This window comes from Ammospiza nelsoni, chromosome 13, assembly GCF_027579445.1.
Source record: "Ammospiza nelsoni isolate bAmmNel1 chromosome 13, bAmmNel1.pri, whole genome shotgun sequence".
Lineage (NCBI taxonomy): Eukaryota > Metazoa > Chordata > Aves > Passeriformes > Passerellidae > Ammospiza > Ammospiza nelsoni.
Window position 1 is genome coordinate 19,929,611 of NC_080645.1, and position 20,245 is coordinate 19,949,855.

At 50.3% G+C, this 20,245-nt stretch overlaps 1 protein-coding gene across 1 annotated transcript; it reads right to left on the minus strand.

The window, feature by feature from the left end:
• Positions 1 to 926: 926 nt before the first annotated feature.
• LOC132078996 (dual specificity protein phosphatase 22-A-like) lies at positions 927 to 20,083 on the minus strand. The gene is made up of 8 exons (XM_059481399.1): positions 20,047 to 20,083; positions 19,852 to 19,927; positions 18,409 to 18,442; positions 17,484 to 17,566; positions 13,004 to 13,053; positions 8,887 to 8,961; positions 7,334 to 7,505; positions 927 to 2,658 (listed from the first exon to the last, which is right to left on the minus strand). The coding sequence occupies exons 2-8, from the start codon at positions 19,870 to 19,872 to the stop codon at positions 2,560 to 2,562; spliced, it is 534 nt and encodes a 177-aa protein (XP_059337382.1). The 5' UTR covers positions 19,873 to 19,927; positions 20,047 to 20,083; the 3' UTR covers positions 927 to 2,559.
• Positions 20,084 to 20,245: the final 162 nt, after the last annotated feature.

Sequence of the window (20,245 nt, forward strand, 5' to 3'; positions counted from 1 at the left end):
CAGCAGGGCCAGGAATGTGTTGGGAACAATTTCCCCGTGTCTGCAGCATCCTGGGCAGCTCAGTCCTGCTGATGTGGGACAGCCTGATGTGCTCTTGGCAATGTCCAAAAAGTGGAAAATCAGCCCAGTTTTACCTGTTTGGGGTTTGCATCCCAGCTGCCAGAATTCCTGAAGCCACCTCAGGTCCCGCTGATGGAGGCCAGAGTAGAAAAATAGATAGAAAGATATATCTATTATATAAAATAATATAAAATAGACATGTATATTCACTTGGGATAGCCCTCAAATCCAGGAAAATTTGGGTTAGGAGCATGGTTGTGGCTGTGATGTCAGGCATGAGGGTTCTGCTGCTGCATTCCCCGTGATTCCCCAAACCTGGGGGATTTTCCCAGGTTTTGCTTTGGGGCCGTGGTTCCCAGGCAATGTTTGAAGCCCGGGCTGTGGAGCTTATCACACCTCCTGCACGTCTAATCTCTGCTTATCACCCATCTCCAATGACTTCCTATTAACTCCCACTTTCTTCTCTTTTCTCTTCCTGCCTGCAAGTTCCATTTTTCTGCTTCCGAAAATGAAAAACGAGGCTTTAAATCCAATATTGATTCCTGAGTTGATTGCTCAGCCTCCCCTCAGCCCACTCCATCAATTAATTGCTTTCCCATTACTTCCATGTGGAATAACAGCCACAGGGACCCTTTTCTCCATCTAAATAAATGGGAAAAAACCACATCTTTTTCCTCTGAAATTCTGTACATCATGGCTAAACACAGAATATTTAAAACTTTTTGTTTTGCTGGTGGTTCTCATCAAGAAAATGGGAAGCAGGGAGGTCATTTCAGTCCATTTCTGTATATTCCCACCAGGAACACCACAAATCAAGTCCAGGCACCCTCAGGATTTAATCACTTTTTGTCTTTATTAGGAGCTGGGTGAGTCACCCCTGGAGCTGTCACACGATGTGTACCCAAAAATCCTCATCCAGAGAATTCCTAGAAATGTTTTGAATCCCTTTTTTCTTAGAAGGAATTGCAGAACAGACATTTTTTTTTTTGAGTGGACAAACAGGGTAATTATGGTAAAAGGGTGAGATGGCACAGAAGGGTTGAAGGGCTGAATCCATGGGATGGGATGGGATGGATTGTAAGGGAGATGAGGGAATTCCTGCCAAAAAAAAGCTCTGGAAAAGCACAATCTGAGTTTGGGATGAAAAACTGGACATGGCCACATGGTTTAGGTACCAAAAAGGCTTTTGGAGAGGCACAGAGTTAAATTGGTCCATGGGATGAGTGAATCCAACCAAGCTTTTGGTTTCTTTGGCAAGCCGGGACATTCAGAGGGGCTCAGGGAAATCCCAAACCCACTCTGGCTGCAGGGATGGAGGCAGTGGGACAGGCACTGCTGGATTTCCCCTTATCCCTGGGGGTGGCATAAGGAAAATGCCAGATAAAAGCTAAATTTGGATTTTCCTTTCCCCTTTTTCCTGGGGTTGGGGTAAGGAAAATGCCAGGTAAAAGCTAAATTTGGGTTTACCTTTCCCCTCATCCCTGGGGTTGGCATAAGGAAAATGCCAGATTAAAGGTAAATTTGGGTTTTCCTTTCCCTTTATCCCTGGGGTTGGGATAAAGAAAATTCCAGATAAAAGGTAAATTTGGATTCACTTTTCCCCTTATCCCTGAGGTTGGGAAAAGGAAAATGTCAGAAAAAAGGTAAATTTGGGTTTTCCTTTCCCCTTACTCCTGGGGCTGGGATAAGGAAAGCCCCAGAGCCCAAGACCCCTGTGCCTTTGATCTAACCCCTGAAAAAAAACAATCACCAACCTTTATACGAAGGATTACAAGCCACAAAAGTTTAAGTAGAATGATAGTGAATTTATCAGAGGGTGAAAAATAGATTTTTGAGATTTTTACAATGAGAGTTCAAGGGGCAAGATGGAGGAATCTGGGTATGTTCTTCTTCTTCTTGGCCTCCATCTTCTGCTCTGATGTTGGCACTTTTATATTGGTTTAGAGTAGAAGCTCACTGTCTAACATAGGTGATTGGGAAGTAATTGTAAATATTGTACACATAGTTTTTAGTATAAAAAGATAACACTGCTCCTGGGGGAGGCAGAGAGTCTCTGACAGTCTCGGCTGGACAGGAGAAAAAATTTTATAGATAAGAAACAATAAACAACCTTGAGAACAAGAACTGAAGAAAAGAAAGGAAAGAAAAGAAAAGAAAGGAAGAAAGAAAGAAACTGCCAGGCTGGGAAAAGAGATTTTCTAACACATCTTGGGGGTCACTGTGACCAGCAGAGATCCCAAGAGCCCCCCATCCATGGAGCTGGCAGCTGCCAGGGGCTCTGTGCTCCTGTCCCCTGCTCCACCCTGCTGCTGGCAGCTTTGTGCCCTACACACCAATCCCTGCAGGCGCTTGGCAAAGGGAAAACTGAATTTTCCAAGCCCCAGGAACAGCCTGGCTGCTTTATCTGCTCATCCACCTGCTGCCACCGTCAGTGCCACCAGCGGTGCCACCTGCACGGCACGGAGGGGACAAGGTGGGAGCTGAGGAGGAGAGCCAGGATCAATCCCTGTCCCCAGGCTGCTGCCCCAGCAGGCGCTGCAGCTCCTCCTGGTCCTGGAAGGGGTTCCTGCCGTACTCCCGGCGGATCCAGGCGCGGTACTGCCGGGAAAAGAGGCACGAGAGGTTCCAGGGCGAGCTGGAAAGGTGAGAAACCCCAGAGAGAGAGAGAGAGCAGGGGGAAAGCAGCGAGCAAAGCAATTCCTGCAGCACCCCAGGCACAGCAAGCATGCAGGAAAGTCCCAATCCTATGGGAGCTCACACTCAGAACCCCACAGATGCAGTGGATGCCCCGTCCCAGCACAGCCAGCATGCAGGAGGGTCCCATCCCACAGGATGGAGGGATGAAGAAGGAAGGAAGGGACCAAGAGCAGCAGCAGGATGATGGGTAGGGTTAGAAAAGGAAGCCAGTGTAGATGAATCTCCCCACAGATGCAGTGGAATCCCCATCCCAGCACTCCCCACATCCCCAGCACACCCTCCATGCAGGAAGGTCCCAATCCCATGGGAGCTCACACTCAGGCTGGAGGGAAGAAGAAGGATTGAAGGGACCAAGAGCAGCAGCAGGATGATGGGTAGGGTTAGGAAAGGAAATCAGTGTGGATGGATGTCCCCACAGATGCAGTGGATGCCCCATCCCAGCACCCCCACATCCCCAGGCATGCAGGAAGGTCCCATCCTACAGGAGCTCACACTCAGGCTGGAGGGATGAAGAAGGAATGAAGGGACCAAGAGCAGCAGCAGGATGATGAGTAGGGTTAGAAAAGGGAGTCAGTGTGGATGGATGTCCCCACAGATGCAGTGGAACCCCCATCCCAGCACTAGGATGATGGGTAGGGTTAGAAAAGGAAGTCAGTGGATGGATGTCCCCACAGATGCAGTGGATGCCCCATCCCAGCACTCCCCACATCCCCAGCCCAGAGCTGGCAGCACCCTCAGCTTCCCACACTGCCTGCAGCTGGGACAGCAGCTTTATTTACTCCTCCTTGCCAAGAAGCTGCTGCTGCTCCTCATGTGCCAGAATTCCTGTAAGGAATTATTCCCAAAGCTGGTTTTTCCCCCCTCAAGCAGTTGGTCCTGACAAGGTGGGGCAGGTTTGATGTCAGAGCACCTCGGGAGGTTGTGGGGAACTTCTCACCCCACTTGTCACAGATATCTTTTCATGAAAAATCCTTTCCTTAAGGTTTTTTCCTCCTGAGAAGCTGAGAGGCCTCAGGAACGGAGTGTGGGCAATGATTATCTGCTGCTGTGGAATGCAACAGGTGCATCTGTGATTGGTCTCATGTGGTTGTTTGTAATTAATGGCCAATCGCAGTCAGCTGGTTTGGACACAGGGCCCGAGCCACAAGCCTTTGTTATCATTCTTTCCTATGCTATTCTTAGCCAGCCTTCTGATGAAACCTTTTCTTCTATTCTTTTAGTATAGTTTTAATATAATATATATCATAAAATAATAAATCAAGCCTTCTGAAACATGGAGTCAGATGCTCGTCTCTCCCCTCATCCAAAAACCCCTGTGAACAGCATCACACTCCTCCTCCTCTTCCTCTTCCTCCTCCTCCTCCCAGCCTGAAACCACAGCAGTGGGGCTGGAGCATCTTCCCCATTCCCTCCTCCCATCTGAGCTCCCTGGAGCGAAGGAAACTGAGGCACCACAGCCCCAGAGGGTCCCCAGAAGGTCCAGGATGTTCCTCACAGGTTTGAGCCAGCCAGGATTGAGGTTTCCCACCCACCAGGGCCATTCCAGGGCTGACATCACACACGAGTGGGAGTTTCAAGGAAAAGGCAGCTCTTGCTAAATCCCACAGACAGGAAAACACGTCCCAGCACCTCCACCCTCGGTTGTGCTCCAGGGAAAGGGCTGCAAAGCCACTGGCAAAGCTGTGAGGTGGCGGGGAAAGCAGCTTGGAAGGGAAAAGGAGGAGATTGCGGTGTCCAGGGTGGGTTTTGGGAGCAGGAGGAATGGCTGGGATGGAGGGAGGCCCAGCACGGCCCAGCCCAGGCCTGTGGGAAGGGCTGGGCAGAGCTGGCCCTGCCAGGGGAAGCCCTGCAGGGGATCCCCAGCACCGGGGGTGGTTTGTAATGCCCTGGAGCATCTGCCAGCCTCCTCCAGGGGCGTTTCTGGCAGTGGCGACAACAGGGCAGGGCCACATCCCCCGTGTGACAGCACCCGAGGACAGGGCTGGCCTTGGGGACAGTGTCACCGGAACTTGGCCTTGGGGACAGTGCCACAGGAACCTGGCCTTGGGGACAGTGTCACTGGCTGTCCCTGCTCCCTCCTGCCAGGACAGGAATCCCCCAAGGGCTCAGGGGGACAACAGGGACCCCCTGTTTGCCATGGGAACCCCCCCAGGGACCCCCTGTTTGCCACAGGGACCCCTTGTTTGCCATGGGAATCCCCAAAGAGCTCAGAGGGACAACAGCGACCTCCTGTTTGCCATGGGAACCCCCCCAGGGACTCAGGGGGAGCAGAGGAACCCCCTGTTTGCCACAGGGACCCCCTATTTGCCATAGGAACCCCCCCAGGGACCCCCTGTTTGCCACAGGGACCCCCTGTTTGCCTGGGGAATCCCTCCTGTAGGGCCTCAGGGGGAGCACAAGGACCCCCTGTTTGCCATGGGAACACCCCCAAAAGCTCAGGGGGACCCCCTATTTGCCATGGGAATCCCCCCAGGTATCCCCTGTTTGCCTTGGGAACCCCCCCAAGGACCCCCTGTTTGCCATGGGAACCCCCCCAAGGGGAGCACAGGGATCCCCTCTTTGCCATGGGAATACCCCAAGGGATTCCCATGGATTTAGGGGTGACGGGAGCTGTGACACCCCTTGCACACATCATTTCCAGGGTTTCCCTTCCCTTGCAGAGCTGTCTGTGCCCCATGGGAGGTTTGGGATGGGTGAAGGAGCAGAGTCCAGAGTGGGAGGCTGGAGGCAGCCACAGAGCCAGGTGGGAGCTGTGCTTTAAAATCCTTTTATTTTGCTTTTTAAGGTCTTTCCCTCTGCTTTTTAAGGTTTTCCCCTTTGCTTTTTAAGGTTTTTCTCTCTGCTTTTTAAGGTTTTCTTTTCCTTTGCTTTTTAAGGTTTTTCTTTCTGCTTTTTAAGTTTTGTTTTCCTTTGCTTTTTAAGGTTTTTCTCTCTGCTTTTTAAGTTGTTTTTTTTTTTCCTTTGCTTTTTAAGGTCTTTCCCTTTGCTTTTTAAGGTTTTTTTCCTTTGCTTTTTAAGGATTTCCCCTTTGCTTTTTAAGGTCTTTCCCTTTTAAGGTCTCTCACTTTGCTTTTTAAGGTTTTTCTCTTTGCTTTTTAAGGTTTTTTCCTTTGCTTTTTAAGGTCTTTCCTTTTTAAGGTTTTTTCCCTTTGCTTTTTAAGGTTTTCCCTCTGCTTTTTAAGTTTATTTTTTCCTTTGCGTTTGAAGGTTTTTCCCTCTGCTTTCGAAGGCTTTCCAGGTCAAACGTGCAGCCCTGACCCCTGCACTGAGTGCTCTCCCTGGAATGCAGCTGGGCTCTGCTCCATCCTCCCTTCCGTGCTGGGACCCAGCCAGACTCAGCTCCTGCTCTCCCAAAACCTCATGTTGGGGAGAAAATGGGAGATTTCTCCTCTCCTGCCTTCCACCTGCCCCTAGAGCAGGGCTCTTGTGGCAGAGGGTGCCCAGACATCCCAAAACTCCTCACGAGAGCCTTCCTCCCCTCCCACTCCTCCTCTCCCTGCTGCATTCCCAGCTCCTTCCTGAGCTTCCCAAGGGACAAACTGCTCTCCCATCCTTCCTGCTGCATCCCAACGCCAGAAAACAAGTTTGGGGTTTTTAAGGGCTTTTTAAAGTGCACTCACACAATACCAAGGCAATTTCTTAAAATTTCTGTTTGTTTTTGCACACAACCCCCAAATCCAGCTGGGGCAAAGAGCTGCATGCAGAGGAGCCGTGCCTGGTTGCAAACCCCTCCAAAAGCATCCAAGAGTTTCAAGTTTGGGGCTTTCAAGTTTGGGGTTTTTAAGTTTGGGGTTTTCAAGTTTGGAGTTTACCCCTCCAAAATGTACACAAAGGTTTCAAGTTTGGGGTTTTTTAGTTTGGGGTTTTTTAGTTTGAGGTTTTTAAGTTTAGGGGTTTAAAGAGCTTTTTAAAGTGCACTCACACAATACAAAGGCAATTTTTTAAAATTTCTGTTTGTTTTTGCACACAAACCCCCAAATCCTCAGGTGAAAAATGACATCTTCAAATCCAGCTGGGGCAAAGAGCTGCATGCAGAGGAGCCGTGCCTGGTTGCAAACCCCTCCAAAATGTACCCAAGGGTTTCAAATTTGGGGTTTTCAAGTCTGGGGTTTGGGGTTTTTAAATTTGGGTTAAGAACTTTTTTAAGTGCACTCACACAATATCAAGGCAATTTTTAATTTGTTTTTGCACACAGCCCCCAAATCCTCAGGTGATGAATGACATCCCCAAATCCAGCTGGGGCAAACAGCTGCATGCAGAGGAGCTGTGCCTGGTTGCAAACCCCTCCAAAGCACCCAAGGATTTCAAGTTTGGGGTTTACCCCTCCAAGATGTACCCAAGGGTTTTAAGTTTGGGGTTTTTAAGTCTGGGGTTTTCAAGTTTAGGGTTTTTCTAAAGCGCACTCACACATTATCAAGGCAATTTTGTTTTTAAAATTTCTTTTTGTTTTTGCACACAAATCCCCAAAACCTCAGGAGATAGACGACATCCCCAAATCCAACTGGGGCAAAGAGCTGCATGCAGAGGAGCCGTGCCTGGTTGCAAACCCCTCCAAAACCCCCCGAGGGTGCCTCACCTCGTGGAGCAGGGTGCTCTCGTACTCCTGCAGCTGCTGCTGGAAGCCAGGGTTGGGGCTGGCGTAGGAGCGGACGGCCCTGGTGGCAGCCAGGCAGCTCTGCCAGCCCAGCTCTGTCACTGTCATCAGGTATGCCACCAGCAGGGTGCTGCTGCGGGACACCCCGGCCAGGCTGGGCCGGGAGGAGCCCGTTAGGGAGGGGATCCCGCAGGAATCACCCCTGGGATGCAGATCCCCCTGGGATGTGGGCTGGAGGGGATGAGGAGCTCTCCTGGCACTCTCACTGCTGCTGTCACCTGCCTGTCCCCTCCTCAAGACACATTTTGGATGCTCAGGGGGTCAGTGATGTTCAACACCCAAGGACACTTTTTGGGAGCCCGTGCCTGATGCCTCAGGTTTTGGCTTTTGTATTTTTCCCATTCTGTGCTGCTTTAGTGTGTGGGTCTGGGCTCACATCAGGGCACAGAGCAGGGACACAAAACAATTCCTGCTCCAGCTGGGCACCAAGGACAAATGATCCAAATCTCAGCCCCAGAGCACAAACACCGTGGGCTGGAGAGAGAAAAACAAGCAGGGTGGGACTGCAGGGGCTAAAGCTGCAATGGGACAATGAACTGCAAGGTGCAAATGGAGCAGAGCTGATCCCAGGGAGAGACCCCGGGAGCGCTCGAGCATTTTGGGGCCATTTTGGTTCATCCTGGGTTCATTTTGGGACCATTTTGGTTCATCTTGGGTTCATTTTGGGACCATTTTGGTTCACCGTGGGTTCATTTTGGGATGATCATTTTGGTTCATCTTGGGTTCATTTTGGGACCATTTTGGGTTCATTTTGGGACCATTTTGGTTCATCTTGGGTTCATTTTGGGATGATCATTTTGGTTCATCTTGGGTTCATTTTGGGACCATTTTGGGTTCATTTTGGGACCATTTTGGTTCATCTTGGGTTCATTTTGGGATGATCATTTTGGTTCATCTTGGGTTCATTTTGGGACCATTTTGGGTTCATTTTGGGACCATTTTGGTTCATCTTGGGTTCATTTTGGGATGATCATTTTGGTTCATTTTGGGACCATTTTGGGGTCATTTTGGGACCATTTTGGTTCATCTTGGGTTCATTTTGGGGCCATTTTGGTTCATCTTGGGTTCATTTTGGGACCATTTTGGGTTCATTTTGGGACCATTTTGGTTCATCTTGGGTTCATTTTGGGATGATCATTTTGGTTCATCTTGGGTTCATTTTGGGACCATTTTGGGTTCATTTTGGGACCATTTTGGTTCATCTTGGGTTCATTTTGGGATGATCATTTTGGTTCATCTTGGGTTCATTTTGGGACCATTTTGGGTTCATTTTGGGACCATTTTGGTTCACCTTGGGTACAGCCCTGGCTGGGCTCTTGTGCTGCCCAAAGTGGATCCATTGAGGAGATCCTTTCAATAAATCCCTGCTTTATTCTGTAACTCTGCCCAGCCTCTGTTCCAGCTCAGCCTTCCCAGGGCACCATCCCCAGCACCCAGAGTCTGGCTGGGCTCTGAGGGCTCCCAGCTGCTCTCACCAGTGCACCAGGCAGCCTCCCCCTGCGAGCCGGCACTCGTGGATGAACTGGATGCTCTCCTTGAAGTGCTGCAGCCTGCAGGGAGAGAGGCAGAGGTGAGGAGGGAAGGGCTGCCTGTCCCTGCAGGCACCTTGCAAACACCAGCACTGTCACTCCCAAGGGTTTTCCGCCACCCCGGGGCCACCAGCGTGGGTGGGAGCAGCGATCCTTCCTCTGCCAGCTGAAGGTGATGCCTCAGGTTTGAGCTTTTCTGTCTTTCAGGTTCTGTGCTGCTTTAGTGGGTGGGTCTGAGCTTCATACTAGGGGATGGTGAGCTCTCTTCACAAAGTTATTAAGTTAAAAATTAGTCAAGTATTAAGTTATTAAGTTAAAAATTAGCTATTAAGTTATTAAGTTAAAAATTAGTTATTAAGTTAAAAAATAGGTATTATCTCAGTTATTAAGTTAAAAAACAGGTATTAAGCAGGTATTAAATTGTTAAGTTAAAAATTGGTTATAAGTTAAAAAATAGTTATTAAGTTATTAAGCTAAAAATTAGTTATTAAGTTAAAAAATAGTCATTAAGTTAAATGATAGTTATTAAGTATTAAGTTATCAAGTGAAAAATTAGCTATTAAGTTAAAAAACAGTTATTAAGTCGTTAAGTTAAAAAATAGTCATTAAGTTAAAAAATAGTTTTTAAGTATTAAGTTATCAAGTGAAAAATTAGCTATTAAGTTAAAAAACAGTTATTAAGTCGTTAAGTTAAAAATTAGTTATTAAGTTAAAAAATAGTTTTTAAGTATTAAGTTATCAAGTTAGAAATTAGCTATTAAGTTAAAAAACAGTTATTAAGTCGTTAAGTTAAAAAATAGTCATTAAGTTAAAAAATAGTTTTTAAGTATTAAGTTATCAAGTTAAAAATTAGTTATTAAGTTAAAAATTAGTTATTACATTAAAAATTACTTATAAAATAGCTATTAAGTTAAAAATATAAATAATTTAAGTATCATTTCTTAATTAAACAGTTTATGCTTAAAAAATCTTATAAAAATAGGGAGATACAACTCCATTTTTAACTTATTAAAGCACTATAAAACTCACAATCTGTGAAATATCTGTAATATAAATAAAGTAACCTGTAATATAAATAATATAAATAAAATAATCTGTAATATAAATAAAAACCAATGAACACCTAAACCCAAACAAAAAATAACATGTCATACATTTAGCCCAACCTTAACAAAAAAACCCCTGTAATATAAATAAAAACCAATAAGCATCTAAATCAAAATAAAAAATACCATCTCACATATTTAATCCCAGCCTTCTCAAAAAAAAATAATTTAAATAAAAACCAATAAACATCTAAATTAAAAAAAAAAAATACCATGCCACACATTTAATCCCAACCTTAACAAAAAAAAGAAAACAAAAAAATTCCACTTAGAAGAGTGGATTTTGGCAGACCCCCTGCACAATGCTGGACTTCCTCCGCTGCGCGTGACGGGGCGGGCGTGAGCCCTCGCTGCCTTCCTGATTTCTCAGAAGCCAAAGCTTGACCTCCCGCAGTCATTCCCACTGCCAAGGGAGCTGCTGTCCCTCTGGGAGCCCTCCAGGAGCTCCTCCATCCCTGCTGGCCCATGGGGAGGGTGTTTGTTCTTCACCCTGCCCTGCAGTGCCCGGCTCGGTGCTGTCTGAGCAGCCAAAATGAATTTATTCAGGAATTGCAGGGGGGTTCTGCTCCCCAGGAACAGGAGGGGAGGTGAGGGAGGGTCTGACATTGTGAGCAGCTAAAAATACTGAGCCTCTCATTCCTGGAAGGAGATGTCAGGCCAAGGATGATCCAGCAAATGGAGCATCACCATCTGGGAGGGTTTTCCCTGCCCAAAGCGATGCCTCACAGTTAAACTTTTCTGTTTTTCACATTCTGTGCTGCTTTAGTGTGTGGGTCTGGGCTCACATCAGGGGATGCTGAGCTCTGTGCACAGAGCAGGGACACAAAACAATTCCTGCTCCAGCTGGGCACCAAGGACAAATGATCCAAATCTCAGCCCCAGAGCACAAACACCGTGGGCTGGAGAGAGAAAAACAAGCAGGGTGGGACTGCAGGGGCTAAAGCTGCAATGGGACAATGAACTGCAAGGTGCAAATGGAGCAGAGCTGATCCCAGGGAGAGACCCCGGGAGCGCTCGAGCATTTTGGGGCCATTTTGGTTCATCCTGGGTTCATTTTGGGGCCATTTTGGTTCATCTTGGGTTCATTTTGGGACCATTTTGGTTCACCTTGGGTTCATTTTGGGACCAGTTTGGTTCACCTTGGGTTCATTTTGGATTCATTTTGGTTCATCTTGGGCTCATTTTGGGGCCATTTTGGTTCATCTTAGGTTCATTTTGGGGCCATTTTGGTTCATCTTGGGTTCATTTTAGGACCATTTTGGTTCATCTTGGGTTCATTTTGGGACCAGTTTGATTCACCGTGGGTTCATTTTGGGGCCATTTTGGTTCATCTTGGCTTCATTTTAGGACCATTTTGGTTCATCTTGGGTTCATTTTGGGACCATTTTGGTTCATCTTGGGCTCATTTTTGGACCAGTTTGGTTCACCTTGGGTTCATTTTGGGGCCATTTTGGTTCACCTTGGGTTCATTTTGGGTTCATTTTGGTTCATCTTGGGCTCATTTTGGGGCCATTTTGGTTCATCTTGGGTTCATTTTGGGGCCATTTTGGTTCACCTTGGGTTCTTTTTGGGACCATTTTGGTTCATTTTGGGTGCAGCTCTGGCTGGGCTCTTGTGCTGCCCAGGGTGGATCCATTGAGGAGATCCTTTCAATAAATCCCTGCTTTATTCTGTAGCTCTGTCCAGCCTCTGTTCCAGCTCAGCCTTCCCAGGGCATCAAAATCTCATCCCAGGGGATTTCCCTGCTTGTCCTGCTGCTCTTCACAGAGCACACAACATCCCCCAGGGCCTGCAGGTGCTGCCCATTGAGCTCCAAACTCTCCAGATCCCAGTGCTCCCCTCCAGCCCCTTGGCAGGACCAGCAGGGACTTTCTCTGCTTGCAAGGACACCATGCTCATGCCTCCATCCCTGTCCCATATCCCAAAGGATTTATCCCCTCCATCCATCCTCACCTCCACGGGTGTTTTTCCCACAGGGAAAGCTCTGCCTGTGCTTTTCCAAGCGTGGGATCAGGCAGTGGAATTAGTGCTGAGCCCCCCAATCACACTAAGCAGCACACAAAGTTCACCAGGATTGTGAAATCCAAGGCATAAACTGACAAGCAGAAAATAGTTTCTTGAATAACTCTTCCTTCCTGCAGGCAGCCTTATCTTCTTTTTTTTTTTTTTTCCCCTTTTTTTAAAATATTTTTTTTCCCTTTCGTAGACACGCCACGAGCGCAAAGAAATGAGCGAAGGGGGAAAAAATAACAACCAAAAACTCCCAGTTCTTGCTGAGGCAGGGTTTTCTTGTAAAGCTTCTCTTTCCGCTCAGCCAGAGCATGAGCAAGCAGGATTCCACCACCCCCAGGCACGGCTGCTGCCAAGGATGCTGGAAAAAACAGCACCTCCCTTGGAATTTAAGTTTTGATGCTGTTTAGGGTTTGATTGGAGGGAAAATCCCCTGGATTTGCCAATTTGCTGGTGCAAATTGATGATTTATTGGTGGAAATTGATGATTTATTAGTGCTCATCACCCAAAGCAGCAGCATCCCAAAAAATCCTGGGAATTCATCCCAGCTCTTCTCAGCAGCTTCATCTCCCAAGCAGCATTCCAAGAGTTATGAGCATGGGTCATTGCTTTAAATGGCAAAAATAATTTATATTTTAATAAATTTCTCTTAAAAAAAAAAATGCCCTGAGTACTGACACAAATCATCTTTCTAACACTCCAGCTTTCAATCCTGCCCAGTGGAATAGCTCTGAAACTTGACAAAAAAATCACATTTCCTGACTGCAAGCACACATTAAAAATGGATTTTAAGCCCTAAAATGTTATTTACCACACAAAAATGAACCCCAGCTTCTGGGAAGCTCGGGGATTATGAGAAATTTCACAGCATGAATGGACTAAACCTTCATCCTGCACAACCTGAGCTTTTATTGACCAACAGGAAAAAGGATGAGAAATCACTTACAGGTTTTGACTGGATGAATCCGAGGCTGGGATACACAGATAGGTCATGTCCTGCAATACAAAACAAAACAGTCATGAAACACCTCCAAGAATCACAAAATCCTCCATTCCTCTCTCTTTTTTTTCCTTCCTCAGTTGACCTTGAGGGGAGATAAAGCTGAAAAGCACTTTGGGGTTTGCTCCACTGCAATGGATGAGTGCATCCATCCCACCCCACTGATTTCCTCTCAATCCCACAGCACAGGCCAGGCTGGGGGGACAACTCAGATATTCAGGAGCCCCCCAAAACGGAGCCAGGGAGCCCCAAACTCCACCAGGAAGACGTGCACTGACAAAGCCACTCTCATCAATGAGTTATTTCCTCCCTGTCCTTTTAATACCCCGTAAATCATCTGCTGCCTGCTGGCCTGGGTCAGATTACTTTCCTCCCCTTAAAACATCGCTTCCTCGATCCTCCCTGCTTGGGGCTAAATTTAGATCTTTTTCATCTGGGGGTTGGGGTGGCTTTTTAAATCCTTTCTTAGCGAAATATAGGGGGAAATCCTGCAGCCAGAGCGCCAGGGATTGCCCCATCTCCATCAGCTTCACCTGGACCACCCTCCTGCCCAGGAGGCTGAAAATTTGGATTATTTAAGGAAGGAGGGGGCAGAGCAGGAATGGGCACAGGGGTAATTCTGTGCTGGGGTGACCCACAGGATTTCCACCCACAGCTCCACGCCTGGTGCATCCCAACGTGTCCCCAGGCTGGGAAGAGGCACCAAATCCATAGTGGAGAAGCCAAAAGGATTTTGACCCACCCCAAAACTCAACCCGCAGCCCTAGGCCAGGATGAACCCCAGGGCTGCTCCTGGGGCTGGGTGTCCCTGTCCCCATCCCTGTCCCCGTCCCCATCCCCATCCCACCATGGTAGCAGCGCTGGGGTTTGCGGTCACCGCTGGGGCCGTGATTGACACATTGCAAAACCCCCCCGGGCCTTCCGCTTCCCCTCCGCGGGCTCTGCTCCGTGGTGTAAGCGCTGTGTGCGCTCTGCTCCATGGTGTAAGCACTGTGTGCGCTCTGCTCCATGGTGTAAGCATTCTGAGTGCTCTGCTCCGTGGTGTAAGCATTCTGAGCGCTCTGCTCCGTGGTGTAAGCGCTGTGTGCGCTCTGCTCCGTGGTGTAAGCGCTGTGTGCGCTCTGCTCCGTGGTGTAAGGGCTGTGTGCACTCTGCTCCGTGGTGTAAGCACTGTGTGCGCTCTGCTCTGTGGTCTAAGCGCTGTGTGCACTCTGCTCCGTGGTGTAAGCATTCTGAGCACTCTGCTCCATGGTGTAAGCGCTGTGTGCGCTCTGCTCCATGGTGTAAGCACTGTGTGCGCTCTGCTCCATGGTGTAAGCGCTGTGTGCGCTCTGCTCCATGGTGTAAGCATTCTGAGCGCTCTGCTCCATGGTGTAAGCGCTGTGTGCGCTCTGCTCCATGGTGTAAGCATTCTGAGCGCTCTGCTCCGTGGTGTAAGCGCTGTGTGCGCTCTGCTCCATGGTGTAAGCATTCTGAGCGCTCTGCTCCATGGTGTAAGCATTCTGAGCGCTCTGCTCCGTGGTGTAAGCATTCTGAGCGCTCTGCTCCGTGGTGTAAGCGCTGTGTGCACTCTGCTCCGTGGTGTAAGCGCTGTGTGCGCTCTGCTCCGTGGTGTAAGCGCTGTGTGCACTCTGCTCCGTGGTGTAAGCGCTGTGTGTGCTCTGCTCCGTGGTGTAAGCGCTGTGTGTGCTCTGCTCCGTGGTGTAAGGGCTGCGGGCTCTTTGTTCCATGGTGTAAGCATTCTGAGTGCTTTGCTCTGTGGTGTAAGGGCTGCATACACTTTGCTCCATTATGTAAGAGCTGCGAGCACTTTGTTCCCCACTGTAAGCATTCTGAGTGATTTGCTCCATGGTGTAAGGGCTGTGTGCGCTTTGCTCCATGGTGTAAGCACTCTGAGCACTTGGCTCCATGGTGTAAGGGCTGCGTGCGCTCTGCTCCATGGTGTAAGGGCTGCATGCGCTCTGCTCCGTGGTGTAAGTGCTGTGTGCACTTTGTTCCCCATTGTAAGCATTCTGAGAGCTTTGCTCCGTGGTATAAGGGCTGCATGTGCTTTGCTCCCTGGTGTAAGCACCCTGTGCTTTGCTCCATGGTGTAAGCGCTGTGTGCGCTCTGCTCCGTGGTGTAAGGGCTGTGTGCGCTTTGCTCCATGGGATAAGCACTCTGTATGCTTTGCTTCGTTGTGTAAGGGCTGCGTGCTGTTTGCTCCATGGTGTAAACATTCTGAGCACTTTGCTCCATGGTGTAAGTGCTGTGTGCGCTTTGCTCCATGGTGTAAGGGCTGCGTGTGCTCTGCTCCGTAGTGTAAGTGCTCCATGCACTTTGCTCCATAGTGTAAGCATTCTGAGCGCTTTGCTCCATGGTGTAAGTGCTCTGAGTGCTTTGCTCCATGGTGTAAGCGCTCCAAGCACTTTGCTCCATGGTGTAAGTGCTGCGTGCGCTTTGCTCCATGGGGTAAGCACTCTGTACGCTTTGCTCCGTGGTGTAAGTGCTCTGAGCGCTTTGCTCTGTGTTGTAAGCACCCCATGCACTTTGCTCTCCGTTGTAAGCTCTCCGTGTGCTTTGCTCCGTGGTGTAAGTGCTTTGTGTGCTTTGCTCCATAGTGTAAGTGCTCCAAGCGCTTTGCTCTCTGTTGTAAGCGCTCTGTGTGCTTTTCTCCCCGTCTGGCCCAGCCCCACGCTCACCAGCCCCAGGCCCGGTCCGTTTGTCCTTCCCTGGGCTCTGTCCCACTCCCAGTAGTCAAGGCCTCAGCAGGAGAAAGGGCCCGGGTTTTGCTGGGGATCCCAAAAGGATGAGGGGTCCTGGTGGTCCCGTTCCCTTTCTGCAGCACCCCAACACTGGGGTGAAGCACCCCCAGCACCAGGAGGATGTGGAGCTGCTGGAGAGAGCCAGGGAGCTGCTCCAAAAGCTGGGAAAAATCTGCTCTGGAGCCAGGCTGGGACACCTGGGGGGGCTCACCTGGACAGGAGAAGCTCCAGGGAGAGCTCAGAGCCCCTCAAGGGGCTCCAGGAGAGCTGGAGAGGGACTGGGGACAGGGATGGAGGGACAGGACACAGGGAATGGCTCCCACTGCCACAGGGCAGGCATGGATGGGATATTGGGAATAGGAATTGTTCCCTGGCAGGGTGGGGAGGTGCCCAGAGCAGCTGTGGCTGCCCCTGGATCCCTGGCAGTGCCCAAGGCCAGGCTGGGCATTGGAGCTGCAGCACCCTGGGATGGTGCAAGGTGTCCCTGTCCCCCAGCAGGTCCCCAGCACCCCATGGCCGTGCCCCTCACTCCTCTGGGAGCCGAACCTGCAGCTGCTCCTCACACTTGGAACCATCGGGGCAGGATTTGTGCAGGAGAGACCCGTCCCACCGCTCTGCCACCAGCCCAGCTCCCTCCTGCCTCAGTTTCCCCAGCCAGCATCCCGCAGCGAGCCCGGAGGAGCGGGGACACCGAGCAGGGGACACCGAGCAGGGGACAACGGGCAAGGCACACCATGCAGGGGACACCGAGCAAGGACACGGAGCCGGGGACACCGAGTAGGGACACAGAGCGGGGACTCCGAGCAGGGCACACCGGGCAGGGCACACCGGGCAGGGCACACCGATGCCAGCTCCGGCTGCGGTCCCGCCGTGTCCCCTCCCAGCCGGGGCTCCATTCGCGGGGCGCCGCCGCCCTCTCGTGGGGACCCGAGGGGCACCGGGCACCCTCCGGGCACGGCCCCGCAGCGCTGCGGGTGCTGCCTGGCCCCAAAACCACCCAAACACCCCAGTGCGCCCCAAAAACCACACTGCCCCCCCAAAAACCACCCAAGAATCCCGGTGTCCCCCAAAAACCACACAAACACCCCACTGCCCCCCAAAAACCACTCAAACACCCTGCTGCACTCCAGAGAACCACCCAAACACTCCACTGCCCCCCAAAAAACACCCAAACACCCCATAGAACCCCACTGCCCCCCAAAAACCACTCAAACACCCTGCTGCACTCCAGAGAACCACCCAAACACTCCACTGCCCCCCAAAAAACACCCAAACACCCTGCTGCCCCCCAAAAACCCCGCTGCCCCCCAAGCACCCCGCTGCACCCCAAAAACCACCCAAGGACCCTGCTGCCCCCCAAAAACCCCACTGCCCCCCAAAATCCACCCAAACACCCCCCTGCCCCCTCCCCACATCCATCACTGAGCCCCTTTGGGCAGCATCGCCTGGTGCCAATTGGCGCAAATTGTAAACCAGTATAAATTGGTGTAAATCTGTGTAAATCAGTACAAATTGGTGTAAATCAGTGTAAACCAGTATAAATTGGTGCAACTCCGTGTAAATCGGTGTAAATTGGTTTAAATCGGTGCAAACCCAGCGTTTCTTCTCCCCAGGCCAGGAGGAGCCCCCGGGTGTCCCTTCCCAGCTCCTGCTGCCCCGGGTGTCCCCAGCCAGGCCCTCACCTCCAGCACGGGCTTGGCGCCGCTGTGGACGGACAGGATGTGGGTCACCCCCTTGCTCTGCAGGTTCTCGTGGTCCTCTGAGTCTGGAAACGGGAGCCACGTGGGAATTACCTGCCCTGCTGGGACCCCTGATCCCCGTTCCAGCCCTGCCCCTCATCCCACATGCTGCAGGGAGGAGGTTGGATACCCCTGGGATGCACTGGGTGCTCAGCAGGTTCCTAAAGCCGTCCCTAAAATCAGAAATCACCCTGAGAACTCAGACAAGGCTGTTGTGTCCTTGCTGTTGAGGAGGTTTCAGATATGCCATGAATTTCCTGGGGTTCCAACATGGTTGGTGAGCACAGCTGTCACAGGTATGTTTTATGAAAAACCCCTTCCTTAGGATTTTTTCCTCCTGAGAAGCTGAGAGGCCTCAGGAACAAAATGTAAACAATGGTTATCTGCTGCTGTGGAATGCAACAGGTGCATCTGTGGTGATTAGTCTATGTTAGATGTTTGTAATTAATGGCCAATCACAGTCAGCTGGCACAGACACAGAGCCTGAGCCACAAACCTTTGTTATCATTCTTTCTTTTTCTATTCTTAGCCAGCCTTCTAATGAAACCTCTTCTTCTATTCTTTTAGTATAGTTTTAATGTAATATATATCATAAAATAATAAATCAATCCTTCTGAAACATGGAGTCAGATCCTCATCTCTTCCCTCAACATGTGTGAGCACCATCACACACAGCTCCCAGGGGACAGATCCCTTTCCTGGGCTGGACTGGCATCACTGGAAATTGGGATGAGGATTTGGGGCAGCTCTGGAAGATGCTGAGGTTCCCAGTTGGGAGCACATGGAGTTGCCAAGGAGAGGAATCCTCCAGCCCTGCCAGCTGCCCAAGGACCCCACAGCACCAGGGAGGGGCAGGGAATTCACTCACCACGAATATTCCCCAGGTAGAGGCCGGTGACAATCTGGGAGGTGACAAAAAGGAGAGAGAGAATTCAGACGGCACCAGGAACGTGGTACATCTGATGTGGTGGGCATGATCTCCAGCAGGTTCCAGGATGGACACCTGGCACCAAACTGCCCAGGCCATGCCAAACCAAGCACCCAAATCCATGGATCATCCCCATAAATGAGCAGGAAAGGCTGAGCCCAAACCCCTCAGGAGAGCAGAGCTCAGGAACAACTCAGCACAAGCATGGGAGGAGTTTGGATGTGATCCTCTGGAGCTCCAAAGGTTGTGTCTGCCAGCTGGGGATGGATGGATGCTATTTATAGCAGGATTTCTATTTATTGCAGTTTAAGAGATGTCAAGGCTGCAGATTTGGTCTCCAACTCGCTGCTGCAGGGTTATGAAGGAGAAAAGGGACAGCTGAGAGTGTTTAAGGGGTGTGAGAACCTGCCAGAGCATTTCCAGAGGCACAGAAAAACAGAGCTGTTATCAGCTGGACTTGCTGGTGCCCATCTAGTCAAAGAACCCTGGTTTGAGGAGCTTTAGGGTTTTCAGCAGCACTGGGTCACATCCAGCTGAACCCCAGCCCATTGCTGGGTGCAAACACCTGGATTCAGCACAGCACAAACTGTGAAGGGGAATGCAGAGCCCTGCATGTCATGGGAATCCAAATTGGATCCTACAGAAGGGTCTGCACCAATCCAGCCCTTGACAACAACAGCGTGGGCTCCCCAAAGGGTTTGGTGGCACTGGGGGCTGTGAAAGGCACTTTGGGGGCTGTGAAAGGCACTTTGGGGGCTGTAAAAGGCATTTTGGGGGCTGTAAAAGGCACTTTGGGGGCTGTGAAAGGCACTTTGGGGGCTGTAAAAGGCACTTTGCCTGTCAGGCTGAGTTCACAGGGGGTGAATCCCCAGTGTTAAACCACATCAGAGCCATGCAGAGGGAGTTTGCCCCGATCTGATCTCTCTGTTGTTGTCCCAGAGTCTAATTTTAAACTGGAGGACTCACATTCCAAGTGGTTATTTAAGGACAGCGACAGAAATTGATCCCCTCCTCCAGCCCTGGAGGAAAAAGCAGCATTGAAACCACACTTCCCCCATTGCTGGAGCACACCCCGAGGGTGGGAAGGGGGGATTTTCCCTGTTATCCCTGGGGATGAAAATGCCAAGGTTTTACCACGCCAGGGATGACATTTAATGCCAGCTGTCACTTTTCTGCCACCTGCACACACTGAGGTTTCACCCTGGGTATAAAGCTCAGATTTAAATCCCTGTTTGTTTTCCTAATTCTCTTGAAGTGCTTGGAACTCCAAAGGGCTGTGGGAAAGGGGAGGGTGCAGACAGCTGTATTTAGGGACCGGGGAAGGGCATCCATGGGCTGCAGAAGGAGAGAACGTGCTGGCCACCATCCCACTGTCCCCTGTACCTTGCTCATTCCAGTCCCCATGGGTTTTCTCTCCCCAGGATCAGGATTTGGGTGGTTTCTCAGTCTCCAAGGCTACCTGCAAACAAACACCCCAAATTCCCAGTGAGGATGATGAGGTCTGACCCCCTCCCAGGGCAGGAGGAAGGGGAACACACCAGGAGGGGAGCAAGCAGAGCCCTGGCACACTCAGCTCACCTGAGGCTGCTCCAGCACGTCCTGCTGCTGCTCTGGAGGGAAGGGAGCAGAGAGTGGCTGGGGCCCAAAGGGGAGGATGAAATAAAGATCTGGGATCATGGCAAGGCTCAGGTTTCTCTCCTGGCCTCCCTGGGTTCCACAGCTTTTTGGGAAGGACAGACCCAGGAGGAACAACTGCCTTAACCCAGCAGCACTGAAA